Source organism: Vigna unguiculata, chromosome 6 (assembly GCF_004118075.2).
Source record: "Vigna unguiculata cultivar IT97K-499-35 chromosome 6, ASM411807v1, whole genome shotgun sequence".
Taxonomy (NCBI): Eukaryota; Viridiplantae; Streptophyta; class Magnoliopsida; order Fabales; family Fabaceae; genus Vigna; species Vigna unguiculata.
The window spans coordinates 29,053,612-29,079,781 of NC_040284.1; the positions used below are offsets into that span (position 1 = coordinate 29,053,612).

Below are 26,170 nucleotides of genomic sequence, written 5' to 3' on the forward strand. Positions count from 1 at the left end.
TATTTATTTGACATAACATTCAAATAAAATTTAATTGTTATACCAAACTATTATCACAGTCAATTTGATAATTATAAAAACTTAACTGACTTATAGGAAATGGATAGAATAAGAAGAGTGACACCAATATTTTAGCAAATATTTTCTTATACAAAATTTGAACATATGTAACTATATATAAAGAGAATTCTATCTTTTTGTGTCCACATTTCATAATTCCAACTTTATCCTTTACGATGTAATTATTTGTTAAATTTTTAAAAATTAACTATTACTTTTACAAGTTTTTATAAAACTATTTATTTATCTCCTTTCTTTTTTTTCTTTCCTATTTATCAACAGTTATTTTTTCATATTCTTTCTGTACATTTTATAAATATAATTTTATTTTATTTATTAACTTAATAACATTACAATATCATTAACTATTAATATAATATCATACATATTCATCAAATATATAAACACATACGCTATCGCTAACTTTATTTAAAGCGAATCAGAAATGTATTTTATTTATCAACCGTCCCGTGGAAAAGCGAAACGCAATATCCATATTTTAATTCAATCTTTTAAATTTGATGTGCTTGTAAGTGATATTTTATTCCACTAAAGACAGAAAAACAAACAATTTAAATGGTTACTTAATCTAGCATGAACAACAAAACAAAATCTAGATTTCTCCAATGCTTAGGCAAAAGTGGGACAACAAACCAAACAAAATCACCTTTTATTATAATAATTATTGTATCATAGTATAGTACAATGCTTCCGAGTATAGTTTCACGGTACACATATAATTTAATTCTCACTTTGATTTCTTCACGTAAAGTTATTCTTTAAATTTTGGTTGGTCACATTGTTATTCTCCGTCCTCTTGTACTTACCCGTTTGTGAGTCTTATTATTTTTATACCTAAAATGTTTGGTTATTATAATAATCAAATTGACTTTAATTATGATATACCATTCATATAAGAACTATTACCCGAACTGCGATATCACAAGTGAAGAAGAGAATCTAAGATCTAAAAGAGCTATCAGAGACAAATGCAAAATATTTCTTAATCATTGTGATTACCATAAATCAAGTAGTAAACTCACTGACAACCTTGACAACATGTGATATTATGATTTGGAAAAAGATATTTGCATAATATGTAGAATGATAAAAAAGGTAGTCTGAGAAGAACCTTATCTGTAACATTTGGAGTCCAAGCTTCTCTTGGTGCTCTTTAAGAGACCAAAAACTAATTTCATCCACTCGTAACACACCCCTATCGGTTTTAGAAAAGCCAAGAAAGTTTGTGTCCACCAACCCCTATTTTACACCAGTCTCTCCTACTCTGATATACTATAGCTACTCTTCCCACTGGGTCTCAGGTGGAGACACAAGGAGACTCCCTTCAACCCACTTTCCAAGTTCTCACCTTTCCCCATTTTTCTACTCTGTATTGGTGAGTTTCTCTGTGTCATTGCCTTCAAACTCTTTTCTGAGGGCAAAAGCGTAAAGGGTCACATTTTTGATATTTTTTTTTCTCTGAAGGTGTGATTCTGTTTTTGTTCATGCTAGCTTTTTGATACAGTGGTCACGAGTTTTTTTTTTTTTTTTTTTTTTTGTTGTGGAACAGTCCCTTAGTAAAGTTTCCCTCATCATCCCATTCCCATCATATTATTGTTTGTTCACTTCAAAGGGGAAGTTTACATTTTACAGTATTTTTTTTGGTAAATAATGAAAATGCATGATGCTTGAAAAGCCAGGTTTGGTGAGTGCTGAATAACTGCAGAATGTGATCTTTCCTGCTCTTTCATTAAATCCCAAATTTTGTTTTTGCTCAAGTAATTATGATGCTTCTTATGTTATCAAGGAAGAAAATAAAAAACTAAAAAATATGGGGCTTGTTTTATTATTTGGGATGCTTTTGCAGACCTGGTTTACTAGAGGATTGCCTCAAATGTTGTTTCACATGTCTGTAAGCTTGGGCAGTGAATAGCTTCTAGTTTTATGGTCACAAGTGGCTTTATTTATCTGCTCAATACACCACTCATTGTATGTATGACTCTTATCGATTGAAAAGGTTACCATATTCTATTCAAGCATATTATATCTTCATATTATATACTACCAAAGCAGACAAATTTTAATTTCCATATTGTGGTTTCTTCTTAAACTAGCCGATAGTGCAAGATTATGCAAGTTTCATTTTAGGTCTAATATAAATGTTCCCAGATACATGTTTAGTGTGTGATGGGAGAAGAAGCTAAAATGTGCTACAAGGACAAGGAAGACTAGCAGAGAAAGATGCCACTATAATGGTTCAAAGGGTATATAGGATTTGATTGAAGACTAATTTGGTCGTGTGGTAATGATAGATAAATGTTGATCTAAGTCTGAACTCCAAATCAAATTCTTTGTCGATTGTATATGTTGGTTAGGTAAACATATTTAATCTGATATTATGGAATTTGCATCTTATAGAGTGTGACGGTGACTCAGAATGGAATGCCATGTTTTTAAATAGGGATTTGTTTAATTTTCAGTATGATCTTAAGTAGTCATCATCTGGGTATGATTGATGTCTATAAATGTTACTTTCTAGATTGTCTTTTTGGCGTTTTATCAGTGATTATAATGCTCTTTGGTGTATATCTAGCCAAAATTGATTCTTTTCGCGAGAGGAGGTTTTGTGATTCATCATCTATAAATAGCTCATATTTTGGTCTTTTTTCACACGCTGAAGTTAGTTTTAAGAAGGATTGATTCAATTGTTTTAGAATGATTTTATGTTTGGCTTCATTTGTTAGTGGTTGCAGAATAGATGATAAATGTTATGCATAATCGTCACCAATAAAAGTAATTTGTCATATACATTAACTGTAATATCACTTTATATTAATCACGCAATCCAATTAACAAAAAATTAAATTGCAGAGATTCAATTGAAAAAAATATAATAATTTTGAGTACTCAATGGACCAAAAAGATTTAATAGAAAGTCAAGTGAAAATACTCATATTTATCAAGGGCGTGAAACTTAATTAAGCCTTCTTATTTAATATTAGACAGAAAATTGTATTATGTATTCTAATTTGATTAATTTTCTGACTGGGATTCTTATCATTTTCAGAGAAGAACTGCACAACATGGCACAGATTTTGGCTCCCTCTACACAATGGCAGATGAGAATCACCAAATCCTCTCTCCATGCAAGTCCCATTACTTCAAATTCATGGAGTTCTTTATTGATGAAACAAAATAAGAAAACCAGTTCTGCTAAATTTAGAGTGCTGGCAGTTAAGTCTGACAATAGCGCCATCAACAGGCTGGAGGGTCTACTTAATTTGGATATCACTCCATTCACGGACAAGATCATTGCTGAGTACATTTGGTATTCATTCTATTCTGCCTCTGAATACCATACTTCATCGAATCTAAGGACTAACTTCTCTACAAGTACTTCTAATACAAAAAAAAGGAACATTTAAGGACTTAATTATGTTTAGCGTCTCCAATTTGATGGGAATCTGGAATCAGTCTTTTAAATTTGGAAAGAAATATTTTAGTTCCTCAAGTTTGAGAAAAACATACATTCTTAGTCCCTAAACACTGTATTTGAGAGATTAAAATGATTTTTTCCTAAATCAAATTCATTTTAAATTTCAAGGATTAGAAAATAATTCAGCCAAAACGAAACAAACTTATCAGAGTTAAAAATTAGCTTACACATGAATTAATTTGTAATTTTTTCTCGTATATTAAGTTAAATTTTAAGTTATACATAAACTAATTTTAGTTTATGCAGGAACTTATTTCATTTTAGTCTCTTACAAGTGTTTACAGAGAAGTTTGTTGAAACATATTCTAACTATTTCCGGCGTGACAATACGAGGTAATTAAAACTGATTTTTTGTATTTTGAAACAGGATTGGGGGGACAGGAATTGATGTGCGCAGTAAATCAAGAGTATGTTATTTATAATGTTGTAAACATAAAAAGAGGGGTCAGTGTTACCATTGTTATTTGAATTGTTTCATGATACTCATGATAACTCTATACTTCATTTTTTAGACAATATCAAAGCCTGTTGAACATCCCTCTGAGCTTCCTAAATGGAACTATGATGGATCTAGTACTGGACAGGCACCTGGTGAAGATAGTGAAGTAATCCTATAGTAAGAATTTTGGCTCTCATCCTTCTGTTAATCTTGCTAACTCTTCCACATTGCAAACTTAATTTGAATCTGTTTTTTATTCTCCAGTCCCCAGGCAATTTTCAAAGATCCTTTCCGTGGTGGCAACAATATTTTGGTAAGGGCAGTTATGCTTGAAATATGTCTCATGGATGTTGATTGAAATTAAAACACAGATATTATCAAATAAACTGATACTTGTTTTGCAAAGGTCATTTGTGATTCTTACACACCTGCTGGTGAACCTATCCCTACAAACAAGCGATACAGAGCTGCTGAAGTTTTCAGTAACCCTAAGGTCATTGCTGAAGTTCCATGGTATATATAATTCTTCTTATCTTTACACATAAATAATTTATTCATATATTTATTTTTGGTTTAGTGTTAATACCAACTATTGTTGAATAACTCTGTGACAGGTACTTGGGTATTATGGGGTGTCCAAGTTCCACATTGAGTACTGTGATATGATAGATAATGACTTAATGAGTAATAATTCCAATTAAAATGCTTTTGAGATTGGGTTTTCCAAGCGCTTGGGTACTTGTTACTGTGATATATGCACAACTTCTATGTATGATGATTTATGACCTAAAATAGAAATAGATAATGACTTAACGAGCAATAGTGGCAACTGAAATTCTGACAGGTTTGATATTTCTTATCTTGTGATGCCTAACGAAATCATGACTGACCATTTGATTACGCTTACTGTAGAAGATAACTGAACTTTGTTCTTGAATTACAATCTTAACAGAAAACATGCTAATGTTTGTATGTTGATTGTTCAAAGGTATGGAATAGAACAAGAGTACACCTTACTTCAAACAAATGTGAAATGGCCTTTAGGTTGGCCTGTTGGTGGCTATCCTGGCCCTCAGGTAATGTCACTTCTTTTATTTCCTTTGGCTTTTATTCACAGTATGGTGTGGGGGGCGGGTATGTTTTCCAAGGGCCTGTAGAAATTCAGGTTTTGGGTTTTCTCACTTATATGTTGTTCAACTTGTTCATTGTTACATAATATGGGACTGTCACACTGATCTCCTACTCCATTCAATATGTCAATTTCATAATGAGGATTTAGTTTGTTATTTTTTCATATTTCAGGGTCCTTATTATTGCAGTGCTGGGGCAGATAAGTCATTTGGACGTGATATATCTGATGCTCATTACAAGGCTTGCTTATTTGCTGGAATTAACATCAGTGGCACCAACGGGGAGGTTATGCCTGGGCAGGTACATCTCTTGCATTTCCCTTTGTTTCAAGTCCAATGAATGTCACATAAGTTTTTCTCATTATTTCTTCTATGCATATTGCAGTGGGAGTATCAAGTTGGTCCTAGTGTAGGTATTGAGGCTGGTGATCATATCTGGGCATCAAGGTACATCCTCGAGGTAATTCACTTTGCCTACCTTTCAGTTTACACACACACTGTTGGACTATTTAACACAAAGGTTAAATTCTTGAAAGAACCAATTCATAAAGAATGTCACAGTACCTTAATCCTGTGGGTATTTTTGGTTCAATATAATGTCAAAGGTTTTAGCTTTTGTGTTGTTCTTGTTCATGTTCTGGTGAATTTTAAGAAGTGGCTCTTTGCTCTAAGCTTGATACATTATCATTATTTGTGTGCTTACCTGAAAATTGCTCCATATGCTTGTAGTTATGCGTTATTTTCAATGAACAGTTATTGCCCATAAATCTTTTAAACTCTTTCCTCTTTTAGAGGCAGATAAGTAAGGTCAAAGAACACCCTGAATGTCCCGTGTAAACTATACTTTGTGCTTATTCTCTTGGCCCTTATCCAATTTTGTGTCTTCTAGTTAAAATATTACATTTTGGTCTGATCTGACAGAGAATTACTGAACAAGCTGGTGTTGTGCTCTCTCTTGATCCAAAACCAATAGAGGTACCGTAATGCTTTAATTGGCAGTATTGATTATCCTATCATATCTGTATTAATTGTTTTGGTGAAACATAGGGTGACTGGAATGGTGCAGGATGCCACACCAATTACAGGTTTTTGGCCATACCTCTTTGCATATGTCTTTTTGATTTACTAAATTACTGAGTTTGTAAAACACATTTGCCTTTTAGTACAAAGAGCATGAGGGAAGATGGAGGCTTTGAGGTAATAAAGAAGGCAATTTTGAATCTATCACTTCGCCATAATGAGCACATTAGTGCATATGGAGAAGGAAATGAAAGAAGGTTGACAGGAAAGCATGAGACAGCAAGCATTAACACATTTTCTTGGGTATGTTTTCAAACTTGCCAATAACTATTATTGTTAAGGACACCATAATCAAGTATGAAGCTTTTCTTCTTGTGTGAAGGATACTAATAAAATTGAACGTGCAGGGAGTTGCTAATCGTGGTTGCTCAATCCGTGTGGGAAGAGACACAGAGAAGAATGGCAAAGGTGAGGTCATTACTTATTTGACTTTTGAATAATAATTGCTATTTGCCAATGCAACAACTTCAGCTTACTATTAGGCTTATTGATTGGATATTCTTGCCGTGTCTCTTTGATCCCATTTTTCTAATTTTATTGTTCTTGCTATTTTTTGTTGTTTTCTTTTTCTGTTCCAATTTTTTTATTATACCACCAAACTAAAAATATGTAATATCTAAAATTGTCAAATATTACTGTAGATTAACTATTAACCCTAATCCTATTGATCATAGGTTACTTGGAGGACAGGCGCCCTGCTTCAAACATGGATCCATATGTTGTGACATCATTACTTGCAGAGACTACACTATTGTGGGAGCCAACTCTGGAGGCTGAAGCTCTTGCAGCTCAGAAGTTATCATTGAAGGTCTGAATTTATTGATTGATGGCATTGTGGATGGAACCTGTAGTTTGTAAGGAGCTGGAAAGCTCTTGCACTTTCCTTTTACATCATTACTTGTTTGGACCAAAGAGGTTGCCATGCCCAGTTACATTGGTTGTCATATGAAATTCACATCGTATATCAGAAGTTTGGTTGGTACTATTTGCTTCTGGACAAAAAATTTCATTTATGCTTGGCCACATTCTGTGTCCCCTCTTAATTTCTTCGCCTACAAATAACTGAGCTTTCTTTTTTGGTCAAGAGAATAACTGAGTTTGTATAGCTCAGAAATGCAGGCATTCAATTTTTCTTACATTACAACTGTTTCTTTGGAGAGGAGACTTAGCTTAATTAAAATATTGAGAACCTTGTAATGAACATGGAACATGAATCAAACCTTGTGTGAAAGGATTTACAGACCCTTTCATGAGGTAAACCAGAAAATGGTGGAGGAGATTACAAGCCATCCTTTGTGTGGCATGTTAATGGTGATGGAAAAGAACCGTGTCATTGTCAGTGAACATGTCTTGTGAGCTACATATCAGTGACATTATATTATCCACACATTAACAATATTTATCTGTAAAAATAAATTATATTTGTTGATAACGAAGACATGTGAATATGAAGTGTACATGTACAAGCCACATAATATAAGAAATTGAATGATTTGGTCGGTATTAATTAACAATCCACGCTAGATTTTTTTAAGAAAAAGTGTGTCGCCTTGACTATAGTTAGCTTCTGTTAGTTATAGGTAGTTTCCAGCTGGAACCGTTTTCTGAAGTTCGTGTTTTTTCCTCCTTGTGTATATATCTCATTATTCTTTAAGAATGATGGAATCAGGCCATAGCTCTAATTTTCTTCTTCAATAAAAAGTTAAATTAACAAAAAAAAAAAACTCCTTTCACTTCTTTTGTATGGAGAAGTATGTCAAAAGTATACCTTTAATATTACCAAAATTTTAAATAATTTACAAAATACAAACAAGACATTGTAGTATGCCAAAAATAAAGAATGAAATACCACTCGTAACAACTCGGGGTAGTGAAAAAAAAAAAGTAATAAGAAGTAGGCAGTTTCTTGTATTTTCATAATTTTTTTTCCTTACTTTTAAATAAAAGAATTTCGTTTTTGTCCTTTTTTCTACAATTCAGAAATCATTTCTGTAAAAAATAATTTCTAAATTATACAATCCCAAAACTAAAAATAATTTTTAAATTATGTAATTTAGAAGTTATTTTTCTTTAAAAGAAACTTGTAGGTTACACAAATTGAAAATAAAAAATGCTTTTCAAATTAAATAATTTGAGAATAAAGATTGTTTTTAATTTCTTTTTTTGAATTGTACAATTTAAAAATAAAAAATAATTTTTAGATTATACAACCAAAAGGTTAAATTATTTTCAAATTATACAATCTAAAAGTTAAATAAATTCCAAATCTAAATTCTGAAAAGTATCTTTAATTTCTAAATTACACAAAAAAAAAAAGAAAAACGGAATTTTGTTTATATGGTATCCAAGAGATAAATTTGTTTAGGTATAGAAATAAGGTACCTAAAAAGTAAGGTATCGGTAATGAGTTAGGACGAAATGGAAAAAAATGAGTTCCGACTGAAGTGTCACCCGGTAATGACTGAAATAGAAATAGTAAAATAAATATCAAGTAAATTACTAGGTCCAGTTTAACAGAGAAAAAGTCACTCTGGCAGTAAAAATGTTCTCCAAATCAAATTATTTTGGGTGAAAATATGGATTGCATTATTTTAATATTTAATACTTAAAAATATAAAATTTATAATTTAAGTTAAAAATTAAATATAAAAGCAATTAATTATTTGTTAATCCCACCAAGTTAGCTGATAATAAGAACGTCCAATCCTTATTCACCTGGAAGATAGTCCATAGTTTCAATTTTTCATGGTGTGCTCAATGTGACAGTGAACACAAACCAGAGAGTGCTACCCATTGGGTTCGTTGTTATCAATCTTTCAACCACTCGACCGAATTCTGAAACATCGCATGATTACAACGCCACGGAGATTGCAGCATAGTCACCGACTTCGTGAGGCAATTCAGAACCGAATTGCCTCTCACTTCAACCACCCATGAACTGTAACCATGCCACCTTCATTTCGGTCTCACTCGCGCCACCAAGTTCTGTGCTTTTCCCAAAACGCTCTTCCGCAGTCCTCACGCCGAAGCAAACCCTTTTGGCCAGGAACGTGAGACTCAGAGTCAGAGCAAGCGCTTCAAAGGGTGATGGTAATGCACAGGCAGCAAATTGTTCGCAGTGGGTCCCCGTGGGATCTTTCGCCGCCGACAAAGTTTTCAGATTGATCGCCGGCGCCACAGCCAGTCCCATTGGCCAGTTTGTTCCGTACCCCACCACGTTTCTTCACTCTGTCGACCCTCGAGTTAAATTGGTCAGTCATGTGTTATCAATTTATGGTTTTTTATCTTTCGGCACTTAAAGCTTGTGCTTTTATCTGTTATGTTTTCTGCTGAGTTTTGATTATTAAGGAATAAATGAACAATTTGGTCTTCATCCTCTTTGTTAAATAGTCTTCCTTTTACTTATAAAATTATGTAAGTAGTCTCTACAATACTAGAAATCATGTCGCAGAGTTTCTTAAGTATTGAAACATTCTTCAAATTAGTCTCTTATATAAAATAATCAACCGAGGAACTAAATTGATAGATATTCAATATTTAAGAACTATTCAGAAGAAAATGTCATACTTAGGGACTAAATTCATGATTTATACCATAATAGATGTTAACTGTCGAGTTTTTTAATATGAATGTGAAAATGAAATAGTGATTTTATTTTCTGTAATATGAAATTGAGTTATCCCCTAATCATTACAAATTAAAAAATATACAAACTTGTGATGACTCTTATCATCATCATTTTAGCAGAGGAATTGGTGAATGCATTGTGTGGGCTGAGAGAGTTAAGGGAGGGTGTTATTCCGCATAATTTAAGGCTATGTTTGCTTTACTATTTGGCCTCTCCTAGGTGAATGCATTCAAGCTTATGATTAAAAGTAATCCAAATGTGCACCGAGTCTGTTTATGTAACTCGAGGCTTTGGTTGGCTTCTGCTGACTATAGTTTGTGATAGTCCTTGGTAAAGAGAAATGCAACAGCTAACCGGTAATGGAAACATAAGAATAGATCATTGGGTGAGCCGATTTCGTGTGTTTTTTCCAATTCTAAAACACCATCTGCTTATTGATCAGCCACAGAGTTGGACTGCTGTGGGCATATTGGACTGGTAGTGAGGTTGCTTTTAATACATGTTTGATTACTTTCACTTTGTGATGCTTAACATCAGAGTTCTTATCAGCTATAAATTGCAACAAATATTTTTACAATTGTTAATAGATTGGTTGTGTAGCTAGAATGTTTGAATTGTTTGTTTTGACTGCTTGGTTTATGTGTTTTTGTGACCAATCAGTTTGATTTCACAGGTATGGCTTTTAGCCCTGGTTGTTCTACCTGCAAGGTCTCACATAATTATGCGATTTGGATTGGTGATATACTTGACTTTGCTTTCAATGTGGGTTCTACCAAGAAATGCTTGGACGGTAAATAATTGTTAATCCTTGTCTTATGTAACTCAGGAAGTGGGATCATATTCATATATGTATGGATTGTTCACATTGCTTAATCATCGTTGGTTGTTGATCATTAATTAGGGGGCTGTTGGGATTAATAGTCCAAGGATGTTGATCTGTCAGTTAAAGCTTTGCATTGTGTTTCATTTGATGTTCTCTAAGATTTGAGTTAGCTCGTACCATATCATAAATAACTTGGATTTTCCTTTATGTTGTGTCAAATTTATTTGGTTGTTGGCTGTTTATTCAGCTTTTTTTTTTTTTTTTCTATCTTGAAGTGATGTGTTGATTGGAAAAATTTCGTGATAATTTCTCTTGTAGGATCAACTGGGAAGAGTTTATTTTCTATCTGGATTACTATTCATAACACTAGGGCTGGGTTCAGATGGTGTACCCGCACTTGTTCAGTTGAGAACACCACCACCTGCAATGATGGGGCTTCCTCATCTTCCTGTATCTTTAACAGGTTATGCATATACAATCACAAAGTTAGGTCCATTAACATTTACCAGGAAAGGCCTATCTGTAGCAAGCACTGTTGCATGTTTGACTTTTACTGTAAGTTGCTCTCTGTATTTCTGCCATTTCTTTTCATTTAGTGACGGAAGCTTCCTAAAACAAACATAATTTTTATGATTCTGACTTTCTGAGAATTTGATCTGCATTTCTTTGTAAGGTATTTCAAAGTGCAAGTCTCTGCCTCACAACTACCACCCCCGAACAACTAGCATTTGCATTACGATGGTTTATGCTCCCTCTGAGATACATAGGTGTCTCTGTGTCAGAAATTGTTCTTACACTTTTACTGTCATTGAGGTTTATCAGTCTCGTTTTTGATGAGGTAGGAGATTAAAGGATTTTACGTACTACAGTATGAATTTGATAAAGATAGTTTTCATCTGAATTTGATAAATATACAGCTTGTTTTAATTGTTTCAAATTTATATTCTTCCATGATTACTAAAACGACCATGCACAGGCACATGAGGTGTGGTGGCTATTTTGATAGATATTGCTGATTACTGATGAAGTCTATTTTTTTTTAATTAGTGTTGATGATTGCTTACTAGCGTGTGTGATGTGTTTGAATTATTGTAATAAACACTGCATCTTGTTGCAAGAAATTAGGGTTTCGTATGTTGTATTTGTTTATGAGTAACGAATTAGAAAACTGTTAGTTTTGAATCTGTTATCTTAGTTAGTTGGGGCTGAGATGATTAGAGAAATAAGACATGCTGCCTATAAATAATAGATGTGAAAGAAAGGGGTGTCTTTTCAATTGAGAAGAGTACTTTACTTTGGATGTTATGGGAACTCAGAGAGATCAAACTTATGGATGTTATGGGAAAGTAAACAGAGCGGTAAAAGATATCTTCCTGATTTCTACAATTTTGAAGTACATCCAAACAGGAATGAGACAATGTCTTGCTTAATAAAGTTCAGTTGTTACTGATGTTTGTATTAGATTTAGCAAAGACAATAAATAGTTTTCAGAAAGACTGTTTATTAGCAATTTTACATACTACGGTGGAAAGGTTGGCCTAGATATTAGCCAAGTACAACACACAAGTAGATAATAGTAGTAAATATGTGAATTAATAAAAATTATTTGACAAATGGAAGTAAAATTGGACACTTCGTCAACTTAAACTGCTATGCTTAATCCATTCATTTTCCTTTTGCTGCGAGTTAAAATCCATAATTTCATATTGTTTTGTTGCAGGTCCGGAACATTGCTTTGGGGATTGTATCCCGTAGGATAAATTGGAAGCAGCTGACTGTTATGGAGACCATTGATAGTAAGTAAATATTGCAAAAGTTCTTGTTCTTTTTTGTAATCTTTTCTTGACTTTCCAGCTAACTAGGTGATGGATATTAGTTGGTTAACAATTTTGCATAAAACTCATTCGGATTCTTTAGAAGAAAAAGTATTAACTCGCACCAAATCACAGAAATGACCACAATCTCTTGCTGTTCCAGAGTTTAGACACCCAAAGATTATCATTGTCCAGAAAACTACCGAACGTCACTCCTCCCTGTCTCCCAACACTACCACAGCAGTAAAAATGAAAAATATTTAACTGTCTGCATGATTGATTTTGTAACTGTCGTACATAACTGTTTGTTTGCATAATTAAATATGTAATCTTCCTAAAGTCCTACATAAAACCACACCATGGTTGAGCCCCACATTCTACACCCTCTTCTGGAATATACTTTCCAAACACGAGGCTATTGAAACGGGTATAAGTAGTGTCTTATGTGTAGTCTAGGATATAGAAATTGATACAATGGAGTGCTTATCCTAACACATTTGTTTTTGTGTATGTCGATTATAAGGATGATTAGACTGGTAATCGCCATCTTTAGTTGCCTATTCATGAACTAGTTTACTTTTCTTCCAATAGCACTTAACATTTTCATGTTATGTGGCATGGACCTTATACTCATATAGTTTATCTAATTACATGTGTCCAACCATTTTTTTCTTTGAAAATGACAGTATTTAAGAAAATTGTCAATATTTGGATTGATACATGAATTGCTACAGTTACCTTATATGACATGTTAGTGTAATGAACTGTGCCAGTCTTATTCTGAACACAATAACGCATGCCAGTATAATAATCTCATTGAACTTTCTTCTTCTGTAATGCTAACAGGCACATGTACCTCCTTTTAAATGACATAGAATGAAAGCAAAATAGGATTTTTTTTGCGTGCAGTATAATTAGGATTTTATATTATGTGATAGATAGTTTGTCTGGAAACTTAGTTCTGCAATGGACAAGCTATTCTTAATTACGTTAATGTTTAATGGTTTTGCACTAGACTGAAAGCTTTTATTTCAAGATATTTCTTCATTGTCATGATTCTTTTGTTTTCCCTTACATGACTTTGCAGTTTTTTTTAACTACTTCCGGCGCATCTTCAAAAATATTTTCAGCCATGCAGAGCAAATTTCTCAGGTTTATCTTAAATTTACAGTCTTCTGCTTTGTCTAGGTTTCTTTGAAATTCTTCAACTTTATCATATTTGCAACTCATTCTTGATCTGTTGAATAATCAGATGAATTTGTTTCAAATTCATAAACCGTTTTGAAGGCTTTTCAGATACAAGCTTTCACTGATGTTACTTTCAGTTTCCACTTATGAAAAGTGGCCCAGTTAGAAATGTGTTCTTTTGTTTATTTCATAGTTTGAACTATATGTTGATTTCAATAACAATTCTGAGTTCAGAAAATATATACTTTAATTAAATTAGTACTCAATTTCCCTAGACATCTTGTGGACTGACCTGGTAACATTAATATGTTGTTATGATTGTATTCATCAGAAAAAGAAAAAAAATCGAAGGTTGTGTTCTGATATTTTAACATAAAATACTGCAGGCTATGATAGTCAGAGGTTTTAAAGGGGACAGTGGCAGTCACAAAATTTACTTTTTGTCGGAATCATCGTTTGGGATGGTAGATGCTATATGCTTGCTGTTCTTGACAGTTGTCATAGGAGTTGCTCTCCTGTCTGAGTACTACCTTGTCTAACAATATATGCCATTCCATCTGTAAGAGCATTCTATAGTGATACGTATTTTCATCAGTAAGTTAATTTGTCATCTTTCTGCTTGCTTGTGAAAAATTAGTATCACATGTTCAAGGGGATTTCATCAAGTCCTGCAGTTTTTCCATAAAGATAAAAAGGGACCTTACGGCACACCGGAAAAGATGGAAAGATGAACTGAGGAAAATGTGGGTGGTTTTGGTATGTTTTAGTAGAGATTGAGTGGATTTGCACTCTTTATCACATTCTTCCCTACCAGTTGTTTCGGTTCAAATCTTTTTATAAAGGTTCAAGCAGTTTTTTCATGACTCATCATGTCAATGGGCTAAATTATTTCGTAAGCATTTCTAAAAGAATATAAGGAGATATGAAATAATCTTTCTATAAGTTAAAAAACATCTTTTATAAAAACTTGTATAGGAGAACTTTCACAAATTAATTTATACATAAAACACAATTTAATTAAAATTGGGAAAAACTGATTTATTTAGATAGTCTAATGCATTCAACTATTGATTACTTCTTTGTGCTATTTTCTTGTAGTATCACAGAATAAAAAATATTAATGTGTCGTTTTCATAGTATGTTTAGAATTTATTATTTATTATGGACTGTGTAATTGAGAAGATCTTAATGTGTAATTCGAAACAGGAATTTTATATGGTATAATTTGAAAATATCCCAAAATACATATTCTATAATATATAGTTTTGAATTGAATATAATAGATTATAGAATATAGTTTCAAATTGGTTACAAGACTTTATGAAATAGATAAGTTGCTTTTTTTTATTTTTTCATATTATCATGATAAGAGAAGAAATTATGAATTGCATTAAGAAAAGCCTAACTATTGAATCTAAGTTCAAGAGCCGTATATGTAAGTGAAGCATAATCTTGTATTGCGAGATAGTGATAAATAATCGTAAAACTTATACAAATTTCAAAGTTGTAAATAAATATAAGAACATATAACACGCTCTTTATTGTTGTAATATTTAATGCAAAATATCTGTTCCAGAATTACAAAACTATACTAGAAAGAAAGTTATTAAAGTTTGTCACCAACTTTGATTTTATCTGCCCAATTTGTTTTATGGATATGGCATTGTCTTCTTGAGCTTACACATTTTGAAGCTAAACAGTAGTGGAATGCATCAAAACATTATTACGATATTCACTCAAAGCCAACAGTGGAAACACATTTCTGTAGAATGCATAATGAATCAAGCAACTACTCTTGTACGCCCCCACGGCCTCCTGCCACAATTAAGTCACACACAAACATTAAACAATTTTGGTGCAATAACTAAGATTCATAATTCAAAAGATAGAGATTTGAGAGGTACTTGTTGGGGCCAGTCACCATCTTCTAACTGAGAATTAATGAGTAACTTTGCAGCACGATGAAGAGGTGTTGGATCTCTCTCAGCCTACATATGCCAAATTCAGAAAACGAATAACAACAACACTTAAAGGCATTAGAGATGTTGAAATCCAGCAGATGCAAATGAGAAGAGTACCTGTCCGCCATTAATTAAAGCCATTAGAGCCCACGCTGTTTGAACAACATGCGATCGATTCCCTTCAAGACCCACGTACGTCTTCATCGCACATATGCATTCATTAATATTTATAATTAATGACATTTAAGCTAATGGAAATTGTAATCATAGATAATGTCGTTTATTTACAAACCTTCATCGGACAAGAAAGATAACTTTCTCCCCACCCACCATCCTCATTCTGTATTGAGAGTAGAAATTTGACAGCTTTACGAATGGCGGCGCAGTTAGTGTAAGTGTATCCAGCAGCAGCTAAAGCTCCGAGTGCGAACCAGGAACTGTAAGTGAAGCAAACTCCCCAGTTCCCGTACCAACTTCCATTTGGTAATTGTTGATCTTCAATGTATTGTGTTGCTTTCACAATGAACTTCTCTATTTCTTCCCTTCTGTGATTTGGATATAGTTTTTTGAACAATACTAAAGCCTGAATTGCTGATCCAGTACTCTCAATATACTCGTGCTCGATTACTATGTCAGCAATAAATTCCGCCGGATTCAGATTCTACGAATTAATAAAAAAAAAATGATGAAATCAACATCAGCTAACAAAGTTATAAATATTGTAGAATCATCAATTCAAACTTACTTCCAACCACTTTTGAGCTTTTGCAGGCTCCCACACAGATAAACCTCCATTTTTGCTCTGCAGTAACCAAAACTTGTAGTTTCGTAAATAAAATCATATTTAACCAATTTAAATGTGTGGAAACTTCAATAAAGGAAAATTATTAAAACAAATTACAGAAAAAATGTGCATAATTTTAGCACTTCAAGTACGTGTGATGTAAACAAAGGTTAAGACGACAGACCATTGATTACCAAATTAATCATATAAAATTGAAAAGTGTGCTACCACAAACTTTAGAATACTCACCTGAAGTGACAATATAAAATTGACCGAGTCATACATCCTTTCAGGTTCCAATTTTTCTCCTACGATCTCTTCTGGCAACATTGATAAAAGTAAACAACACTGAAACATCGGTGATTGGTTAGTTAAAACCATGTGACACATACATGTTGTTTTATTTATATAACAAATTAAAATGTTTGTAACCGAAGCAGTTAAATACCTTGAGACATTCTGCAGTGCCGTCAGAAATTTGTAGTCCGTGGTCTCTGTCAGCAAAGGTCCATGCCCCTTTAGAAATGTGATGAAACATACTCTTGAAATCTCCTGAACGGTTATCTACCACCTATAATATTACAATATTAATGAGATAGTTATGAGATAGTTGATCATACAATCTTTCATCCTCCATTCCAATACTTACTAATCCAATTTTGTAATTTTAAAATGTTGGTTAGAAAAAAGTTGAATCTTTTCTACTCACCTTTTCAATTTTATCACTAAATCAATCTTATAATTCCTAGTTGCTTATAATTATGAGAATAATAATTATCCATCCAAAATAATATGTCAGATGAATTATATATTTTGTAGAAATTAGTTCAGGTAAGAGTTCTTTTGTATGTTTAAGAAGTCAAATCTTAATTTAATGCACCTGAGATTTCTTGATAAAATCATGTGCTTTTTCAAGTGTGGGACCAAGATCACCAATTAGACCAGTAGCGAGAAGAGCTTGAACCATGAAACCAGCATCCCATGATTGCGAATTAATTGCCTACATTACTTAGACAATTGCATTAATTAAGTTATCATCTTCTATTATCAGAGATTAAAAATAATTAAGATGTATTTATATACCTGTACACACATTCCATCTTCTGAAAGCCATAAATAATCTGGAACCCTTGCAAGATGCTTCTTAAAGGAATCTCCATTTGGATCGTCTACCCAACAAGCAAGCAACGATGCGGACTACCAAACAAAAACATGAAGTGACCACAACTAAAAATTTCGATTGGTGCATACTATAAATAATATACATGCTTTCAAATTATGATGATTACCTTGTCGATACACCCACCTTGGATGTATCGAGTACTTTCATCTTCGTAGCGAATACCTTTTATTGCAACTTCAAGTGCCTTTTCTCTGATCTTATTGAAAGGCCAGCGAGTGACAAGTGGCTCAGTGAAAAAATAAGCAGTGTCCCATATTAGATCTTGTATCCAGTGATGCGGATAATACAGATCTTCCTGTCATGTATATGTAAAACAATATAACATCCTTTTTGTCACACACTCACATTATGTGTTGATGTATTTTCTTTCTTAATTTTAAAATCATTTTTTTTCTTGAATTAATTACGTACGCTTTTTACAATATAATCAAAGGCTATGAATATTTTTAACCTTTGCACATTTGTGCCGTGCTTTCTTCCACGTACTTTCATCATAAGGTTCAGTAAAGAGTTCTTCTCTCAAACTTGTGATCAGTGGTGTGACTGGACACACGAATCTTTTTCCGTATATATATGACATGGGCATGTATACGTGCCGACAAAAATACCACATTTTAGCTGCATTATTTAAGGTCAAAATAAGATTCAATAATAATCCATTTTTTAATTAACTCTTGGGTATATATTGATTTAAGTAGTCATATTTCTTAAATAGTTGAAAAAGAAAAATGAAATATTTAACCAGGATGCATGGGGAGAAAAGTAGGAAGTATCCAAAATTCAGGGGGCAATGGGTTGCATCCACTCCAATCAACAATACCAAGAACCTGCAACAATAACATTTTTTGAATTAAACACAAAAACTTACATTTGTTGATTTGTGTGTTGAAAGAATAGGAAAGCATGCATACCGAAAGCCAAAACTTTCCCCATGAAGGCATAAGTGTAATGGTACCATGATCATGAATCCACTTTCTGGCCTTAGCGCAAGCGTTCTTATCACCTCCATTCGCTCCTTCTCCAAGAATTCTCAGAGTTACGTAATTCAGTGCCGTACAATACATCGTGCTTCCACCCTCTATGTGTAATCCCCACCCTCCATCTTCATTCTTCCCATGGTTACCAAAATTCGTATATATTAAGAACGAACTTTCAAATTTCATGAGTTATGTATAATTTAAAGATATAATCATTTTAACAAATCGAAAAGCAAAAGGTGAAAAATAGTATGTGTTGTTTTATTTCTTCAACATGAAGTTAAATTTGGTATATTGAAGTTGAACAAGTGTACCTGATGATTATACAGGTAACGGAGAATTTCCTTACGATGTTCTTCCGAAATTACGGAATCAAGATGTCCTGTACTGTAGATGGGGATGATCTGCGATGTTTGAGGCAAATACAAAAGTAATATTATATATAGAATTTTGTGAATTTCAATTTGTTAGACCAAGAGATCGAAAAAATCAATAAAACGTATACATATTCGTTTAAATCTGCATATTGATACGGGAAGCTTGATGCAAATTTTCGTTTAAATTTGCATGTTGATACAGAGGTTGATATAAATTTAATTAATTTAATTAGAATGTGAAGTTATGAAATTTGAAGAGTCATATAATTATAATATGAAATATTATAAATTATATATTTACAATATTATAGGTATTGATAAGTTGTATGATTATGAAAAATATAAGACATATGATAGAAAGGACTAATTCAAATATTATTATAAAATACGTTTAAAATGTTAAATAAAATTTTGAAGAAAAGATTAATTCAAAAATTCACTTAAATTTGAGGGACTAAAAACATATTTAATCCTTATTTTATTCATGTAATATATATATATATATATATATATATATATATATATATATATCCTAAAAACTAGTTTAAATAAAAAATATATTAAGTAAATATTCAAAACAATGAGTCATATAATAAATCCTGGAAAAGACCGAGCAAATCATGAATGAGGTCATTTTACATAAGCATGTTATTGAATTCGATGATAATAAATTTAAGGTGGTATGGATAAAGTTGAAGTTGACCAACATAATGTTATTTTCAAATTATTATAATGTTATCAACTTTAACATCAATGTGAGTTTAATGATTTCTCTTATTTATTATTGAATTAGTTAAATCAAGTTAAAAGTGTGTTCTTCACCCTTCAATTATAATTTACAAAATGGTCAATCCGTAGTTACATATGAATGAATCGAAAATAGTCATCAAATGACTTTACATATATATTTTTTAATATAGTCACAAAATTATTCATCTATTTTTTTTTCTTTTCAAATGCGAGTTTAGATAAAATATAAACTTAAATGAGTACGGATTTAATGTCTGGAACATTTTAAATCAGTGCGAACTTAATCTTAATAACCAATTTAAGATAAATTTTTATATTAAAGAACATTTTAAATAAGTTGAATTTACCATGATGGGAGTGAAAAAGTGAGAACCCCCAACGTGAGCAGGCCAATGGCCATCACTAGTTTGCAGTGCTGAGAGGTAATGGGAGGCTCTCTTTATTGTCTGAGTAGCCTTCTCCCATGTAATTTCCTCATCTTCTTCTATCTTCACTTTTCTTATTCTTTGTTTGAATTCTTTTTCCCTCAGAACCTGTACATAAATGGAACATAAAGTTTTATATTATTTATGCATCTGAACAGTGAGGTTTTGTTGAGGTTAAGAAAGAAAGTACCTGAAATCGCCAAAGTCGATCACCACATGCCTTGCGCTCAAAGCGATTTTGATAGAAATGTTGACGAGCTTCTTCAACCTGGGCGCGTTCTTCATCGGTTCCTGCTTCAGAATCAAACTCCCATATTTGTCTTCCTGCAAAGTTATTTGTGCTGAATATGTATGGACTCTTCCCTCCGTCTGCTATCTTCAACCTCCACATTTTCTAAATAACCTTAATTGCTTCTGCGTCATAAAATAAAAACAAAATATTTCTTAAATTTATCCTTTTTAATATATATAGTCCAAACAAGATCACATACAAAACACGAAAAATAACCTTAAACTGTAATTCTTTCACTTTCACCTTTTCACTTTCAGATTCTACAAATTAATAAACAAAAAATAATGAGATGAACATCAGCAAACAAATTTATACAACATTGTAGAATCATCAATTCAAACTTACTTCCAACCACTTTTGAGCTTTTGCAGGCTCCCACACAGATAAACCTCCATTTTTGCTCTAGAGTAACCAAAACTTGTAGTTTCATAAATAAAATCATATTTAACCAATTTAAATGTGTGGAAACTTCAATAAAGGAAAAATATTAAAACAAATTACAGAAAAAATGTGCATAATTTTAGCACTCCAAGGACGTGTGATGTAAACAAAGATTAAGACGACAGACCATTGATTGCCAAATAAATCTTGTGAAATTGAGAAGTGTGCTACCACAAATTTTATAATACTCACCTGAAGTTGCAATATAAAATTGCAAAAGAAAAAATTTCGTTGGTGGTTGAGGTGTGAATTTTTCAGTCAAGGGTCCACTCGTATTTCATCATTTGCTTCATTTCTTCTCAGAAAAAGGTACGCGCATTAGAATATAAGTTTATATTTGATAAGTTTATGTCTGAGGTAAATGCTATAGGTGAAAAAAATAAGAAAAAACTGAGCTGCGTTTTTAATATTTCATGTTACATTTTACGGAAGTCATTTTTAAATACAGAAATGGAAATTTCCGAGAAGTGAACTTGTGCGGAAGTCAAGTTATTTTTTCCATATACGGAAGTCGACTTCCGAAAATGTATATGTAAAACGAAAGTCGACTTCCGAAAGACAAGTGAAATTATATGGAAGTCAAATTATTTTTTCCCTTATACGGAAGTCGACTTTCGAAAATGTATGTTGGAAACAGAAGTTGACTTCCGAAAGTGTATGATTAAAACGAAAGTGGACTTCCGGTGAAGTAAAATTTTTTTAGTGTTACGGAAGTGGACTTCCAGTCTTTAAGTGAATTTTTTGCAACGGAAGTCGAGTTCCGAAGAATTTTTTTTTTTTTTGGTAAGTAGCTTTTTGTGTGGTGAGTATATTTTTTCCACTTCCGTAGTAAGGTGGTTTCTCTTGTTTTTGACTTTTTCCACTTCCGTAGTAAGGTGGTTTATCTTGTTTTTGACTTTTTCCACTTCCGATGCTTTCTATTTTCTACCATGCACTTCCGTAAATTAGTTATTAACGACTTCCGTAGTTGAAAATGAGTTGTGAATCACTCTCTTCTTCGACAAGGGGCTTCTCAATGCACTTCCAACTTTTTTCCGATACCCCAAAAATTACTCTTTTATCCTTATCTAGTTTTACCTACCTTGGTGGTTGAACAAAATTAAAAAAATTTACTGTGCTGCTACTATTACTTTGCTTTTTTACTTTTGCGAGCCTGCACCTCCAACACCTTCAACACTTCAATGGATGTTAGGTTATCTTGTGGATGTCGACATCCGCAACAAACCTTTTTTTTTCTTTTCATATGTAATTTTTTTTTTGATAAAATTTATGATTCATAAATTCCAGTAAAAAAATGTATAATAGGTTTAAAGATTAACATAGTGGTTTGATAATTTTTTCAACATTTATTTGAATATGTTTTCATTAAAAAAATTAAAAAATAGGGGTAATTAACAAAATGCATTGCGGATGTCAACATCCGTAATACAATTTTAACGGATGTCAGGTTATGTTACGGATGTCAACATCCGCAACATACTTTTTTTTCTTTTTCATATGTAATTTTTTTGGATAAAATTTGTGATCCACAAATTCCAGTAAAAATTGTATAATATGTATAAAGATTAATATATTGGTTTGATAATTTTTTTTCATTTATTTGAGTATGTTTTAATTAAAAAAATTAAAAACAGGGTAATTAAAAAATGCATTGTGGATGTCGACATCCACAACATAATTTCAACGGATGTCAATTTATGTTGCGGATGTGGACATCCACAACATACTTTTTTCTTTTTTTTTCATATGTAATTTTTTTTATAAAATTTATGATCCATAAATTCAAACAAAAATTGTATAATATGAATAAAAATTAATATAGTGATTTGATAATTTTATTTATTTATTTGAGTATGTTTTCATTAAAAAAAATTAAAAACCGAAAATAATTAAAAAATGCATTATAAATGTCAATATCTACGATACAATTTCAACCGATATCTAGTTATCTTGTGAATGTTGATATTCACAGCGTACTTTTTTCTCTCTCTGTTAATTTTACTTTTTGTGAGGTCAAAACGGAAATTAAAAAAGAAAATGACATGTTAACACAATTTTTCTTACAAATTTTTTGACAAACTATTAATCTGGGTAAAAAAATATTATTTTATTACTTTATTTTGGTTAAAAAATAAAAAATAAAATATTTTAATTCTATTTAAGAAAAGTTTGTCAACTTTTGTCAAAAATCATTTTCCAATTAAAAGTACTTTTAGAAGTACAGGAAAAAGGGTTCCGGGTGTAGGGAGAAGCCCCTTCAAGAATCATGACCTTCTTCCCGATCGATCTTCCTCCTTCGTGGGTATCTTCCCCCTACCCCTAACTCACGGAGCGGCGCATCACTCGCCCCAGCAGAGTCGCCGGCGACCATCAGAGGACTTGCCAACGTCGCCGCGTCACCGTTTTTCACGACGAGACCAACGGCGCCATCCGCAATTTGCCTCTCCGGCTCCGCTTCGACCAACCGAGGTCAACGCCGGCGCTGCCAACCAAAAACGGCACCGACGTCGACGATGGCACTCCTTCCTTTCTTTCACGCGGAGCATCTTCTCTTCCCCAAGCCTCCAACCGTCGCGCGCCGGATCGGGAACAGCAGTATGCACCGTCGCCGTTCCGCGCCCTCTCGGACTCTCCGTCGGCATCCGCCGGCGATTTTCTCCTCCTGAATTTTATTTTCGACTGGTTGCGATTTGGTGTTTTGTGTGTGATGATTTTTGTTCCAAGAAAACACTCTCACTGCTGGGATCTCGTTCTGCGTTGCTCTTTGAATTTGGATATGTTTCGGGTGTAGGGAGCGAAAATCTATTAAAGAGTATCTCCAAGCTGGTTTTATTTTTCACTGCTGCGATAACTTTCAGAAAATCCACTTCTTAGTTTGATCGGCTGGGATGACGATCGGGGTAGCTGTCTAAAGTACTCTGATACTTAAGTCAGTAAAGGACCGATCGGTGTATCAATATATCTGCTGTAATAAATGTGAAATTAAGATCCTCACCAACCTTTGAGCCCTATTTATAGTTTTCTGTGTGGGCCTGTGATTAGGGTTCCTTAATCACGGCCCAATGATCCCTTAATCAAGGTTACTGACTCGTTTAACGTTAATTAACTCGTTTGACTGGTCCTTTGACTGCGCGACCGATGGCCGCTTGACTGGGTTAGTTATACTGTAACAAGTGTAACCTTCGTGTACGTCTGGTCGACCGTCAGACGCATGCGAAGGACTACACAAGTCTAAAGAGATTGATAAACCGATGGTTGATTCGTTGATTGTCGCGTTCTGGTTGGGTGCAACACGTACTTGTCTGATTGACCGATGTGCCATTAAGGGTCCGTGTCGCTCGACTAGGTGTTACCAATGTACCGATGGATATGAACATGGTTAGGTCGGGACTATGTTCAACCGTTTGACCGATGGTCTTATAGTTTATTCGTGATTCGTTCGACCAATGATCCTTTAACGATGCTACGTGGCTGATCGACAGAGTCGATTCGCTGTTCGACCGTTCGACCGCTGGCCTTTCATTTATTACTTCCTCCACTTTTACCGATTGACCGATGGGACGTACAGTACAGGATGTAACAGAGATGGAGAAATTGAATGTGTGTTGGTTGATGGATGGTATCTGTGGTGAGGAGGAGTGTGTTGTGCATGCTGGTTTTGTTATTTTTCGCAGGCGGAACGTGCAGGTGAAGGTGATGATGAGTGAAGCAGAGGGAGTGAGAGTGCAGAGATGGATGGTGCTTAGGCGGTGATGAATGGCAATGGAGGTGAGGAATGAGTGCTAGGCAGTTTGGGTCTTGATGAAGACGAGGTGTTGAAGCTGGTTGGGATTTCTGGTTCGGTGTGATGTTGAGTAGCGGGGATGGAGTTGTGTGTCTGATGAGTGGTTGGAGAGGAAATTTCGGAAGTACAGGGACAGGGGTTATGTTACGGTGATGGGAGATGAAGAATGAAGAGGAAAAACGAAGATAAGAAAATGGATATGGGAAAGCCATGGAGTAACAACATGACATATTTGAATCATGAGCCAAATAGATGAAATGCAGCAAACCCAACACACAATTGCAACAAGTATACAACATATCTAACATATCTGAATCATGACCCAAATAGATGAAATGCAGCAAACCCTACACACAATTACATCATGTTCTAGTATTCAGTAAGTATTGAAGATGAAATACAAGGAAGCCCAACATACAGCTACATCATGCTCATTTAAGTGTTCAAGGTGCTTTACTTACTTCTTGGAGCTCCCTTTGTGGTGTGCTGAAGTATCTTCGACTTTGTTGTTTCTACACCTTTGTCCTGGATGTGCATCTTTATAATGTTTAATTTCTGTGAGATTGGTGATGAGTGTAATCAGAGAAAGAAAGCAAGGGATGAAAAAAACATTCTGCGAAAACAAGTTGGTATCTCTCCTTTTGTTAACTTTTTTTCCAGCCTCTCAGCTTAGGACCATGTGAAGGGACCGTCTAAAGACCACAGGGTGGGTGTATAGACCAGTAACGTGCATAGTAACGTGCATGGTTGCGCATAGTAACATGCATGGTTGGCGATTGTTAGTTGCACCACCGATAAGGAGAGGGAAGGTAGGTTAATATCAGAAATTTTCATTTCATTTTTCCAAAATCAAATAAATTTAAAATTAAAGAAAGATAAAATGAAATGAAATAATATAAAAATAAATAAATACATATATTTTTTTCTCAAATTAATAAACATATATCTTATTTTACAAGTTAATTTTACTTCTTATTTTCTATCCGGATGAAATTAAGTGTGTTCAAACATAATCATGTGAATTGCATTAAAAAAAACTAAAGCTAACATAAAGAATGTTAGAATGTTCGTTAACAAGTGAAATGATCTGAATACTTTAAATAAAAAAGTGTGTACTATAAACGAACAAAGTAAAATATGTTTTTTCAAGTAATAACTAAACCATTTTTAAATGGTACTTTTCAAAAAATTAATTATAAATTTGTTAATAAATAAATATTAACAATTTTAATTTATGCAACATGTATTTTATATATTTCATATGATAAAACAAACAACATGAATTCCTACATGTGAAAATGTTATATTTAAAGAAAAAGAAAATGATTCAATTGAACTGAGAATCAAACTAAAGAAAAAAAAGTAAATAATATCACTAAACAAATTTTTAAATCCTTTAATGTGATAGGTATTAATATTAATATGATTAATATTTATAATACTACAACATCTCAAATTTATAATTAATTTTTAATACAATATTTTAACCACATTATTTTTAACTCATTTAAATATTTTATTATACCCGTTTTTTATTT

General features: G+C 33.1%; 3 protein-coding genes across 3 annotated transcripts; 2 read left to right on the plus strand and 1 right to left on the minus strand.

Annotated features, from left to right (window-relative positions):
* Positions 1-1,173: 1,173 nt before the first annotated feature.
* On the plus strand, positions 1,174-7,228 carry LOC114188231 (glutamine synthetase leaf isozyme, chloroplastic). Its single transcript, XM_028076798.1, has 14 exons — positions 1,174-1,456; positions 3,128-3,388; positions 3,924-3,963; positions 4,069-4,172; positions 4,260-4,308; positions 4,402-4,508; positions 4,984-5,071; positions 5,298-5,426; positions 5,511-5,585; positions 6,047-6,100; positions 6,173-6,210; positions 6,289-6,448; positions 6,553-6,613; positions 6,880-7,228. The coding sequence occupies exons 2-14, from the start codon at positions 3,144-3,146 to the stop codon at positions 7,017-7,019; spliced, it is 1,290 nt and encodes a 429-aa protein (XP_027932599.1). The 5' UTR covers positions 1,174-1,456; positions 3,128-3,143; the 3' UTR covers positions 7,020-7,228.
* A 1,682-nt stretch (positions 7,229-8,910) lies between these two features.
* Positions 8,911-14,525, plus strand: LOC114187128 (protein ABCI12, chloroplastic). The gene is made up of 7 exons (XM_028075262.1): positions 8,911-9,456; positions 10,507-10,623; positions 10,975-11,211; positions 11,330-11,494; positions 12,377-12,452; positions 13,558-13,622; positions 14,045-14,525. Exons 1-7 carry the CDS (start codon positions 9,139-9,141, stop codon positions 14,195-14,197), a joined length of 1,131 nt encoding a protein of 376 aa, XP_027931063.1. The 5' UTR covers positions 8,911-9,138; the 3' UTR covers positions 14,198-14,525.
* Positions 14,526-15,184: 659 nt separating this feature from the next.
* LOC114187124 (beta-amyrin synthase-like) lies at positions 15,185-25,237 on the minus strand. The gene is made up of 17 exons (XM_028075257.1): positions 25,094-25,237; positions 20,306-20,529; positions 20,038-20,223; positions 18,878-18,967; positions 18,498-18,695; positions 18,329-18,413; positions 18,038-18,204; positions 17,693-17,881; positions 17,487-17,600; positions 17,284-17,403; positions 16,852-16,974; positions 16,653-16,751; positions 16,365-16,421; positions 15,912-16,280; positions 15,737-15,817; positions 15,563-15,646; positions 15,185-15,473 (listed from the first exon to the last, which is right to left on the minus strand). The coding sequence occupies exons 2-17, from the start codon at positions 20,504-20,506 to the stop codon at positions 15,351-15,353; spliced, it is 2,286 nt and encodes a 761-aa protein (XP_027931058.1). The 5' UTR covers positions 20,507-20,529; positions 25,094-25,237; the 3' UTR covers positions 15,185-15,350.
* Positions 25,238-26,170: the final 933 nt, after the last annotated feature.

Excerpts from the sequence above, each read along its gene's own strand:
- LOC114188231 (XM_028076798.1), top strand. The coding sequence starts at position 3,144 with ATGGCACAGATTTTGGCTCCCTCTACACAATGGCAGATGAGAATCACC. Across the intron at positions 5,427-5,510 it reads GGGAGGTTATGCCTGGGCAG|TGGGAGTATCAAGTTGGTCC; the intron begins GTACATCTCTTG and ends TGCATATTGCAG. Across the intron at positions 6,101-6,172 it reads TTGATCCAAAACCAATAGAG|GGTGACTGGAATGGTGCAGG; the intron begins GTACCGTAATGC and ends GGTGAAACATAG.
- LOC114187128 (XM_028075262.1), top strand. The coding sequence starts at position 9,139 with ATGAACTGTAACCATGCCACCTTCATTTCGGTCTCACTCGCGCCACCA. Across the intron at positions 11,212-11,329 it reads TTGCATGTTTGACTTTTACT|GTATTTCAAAGTGCAAGTCT; the intron begins GTAAGTTGCTCT and ends TTTCTTTGTAAG. Across the intron at positions 13,623-14,044 it reads ATGCAGAGCAAATTTCTCAG|GCTATGATAGTCAGAGGTTT; the intron begins GTTTATCTTAAA and ends AAAATACTGCAG.
- LOC114187124 (XM_028075257.1), bottom strand. The coding sequence starts at position 20,506 with ATGTGGAGGTTGAAGATAGCAGACGGAGGGAAGAGTCCATACATATTC. Across the intron at positions 17,601-17,692 it reads AAGGTGGGTGTATCGACAAG|TCCGCATCGTTGCTTGCTTG; the intron begins GTAATCATCATA and ends TTTGTTTGGTAG. Across the intron at positions 16,975-17,283 it reads ATTTTATCAAGAAATCTCAG|GTGGTAGATAACCGTTCAGG; the intron begins GTGCATTAAATT and ends GTAATATTATAG.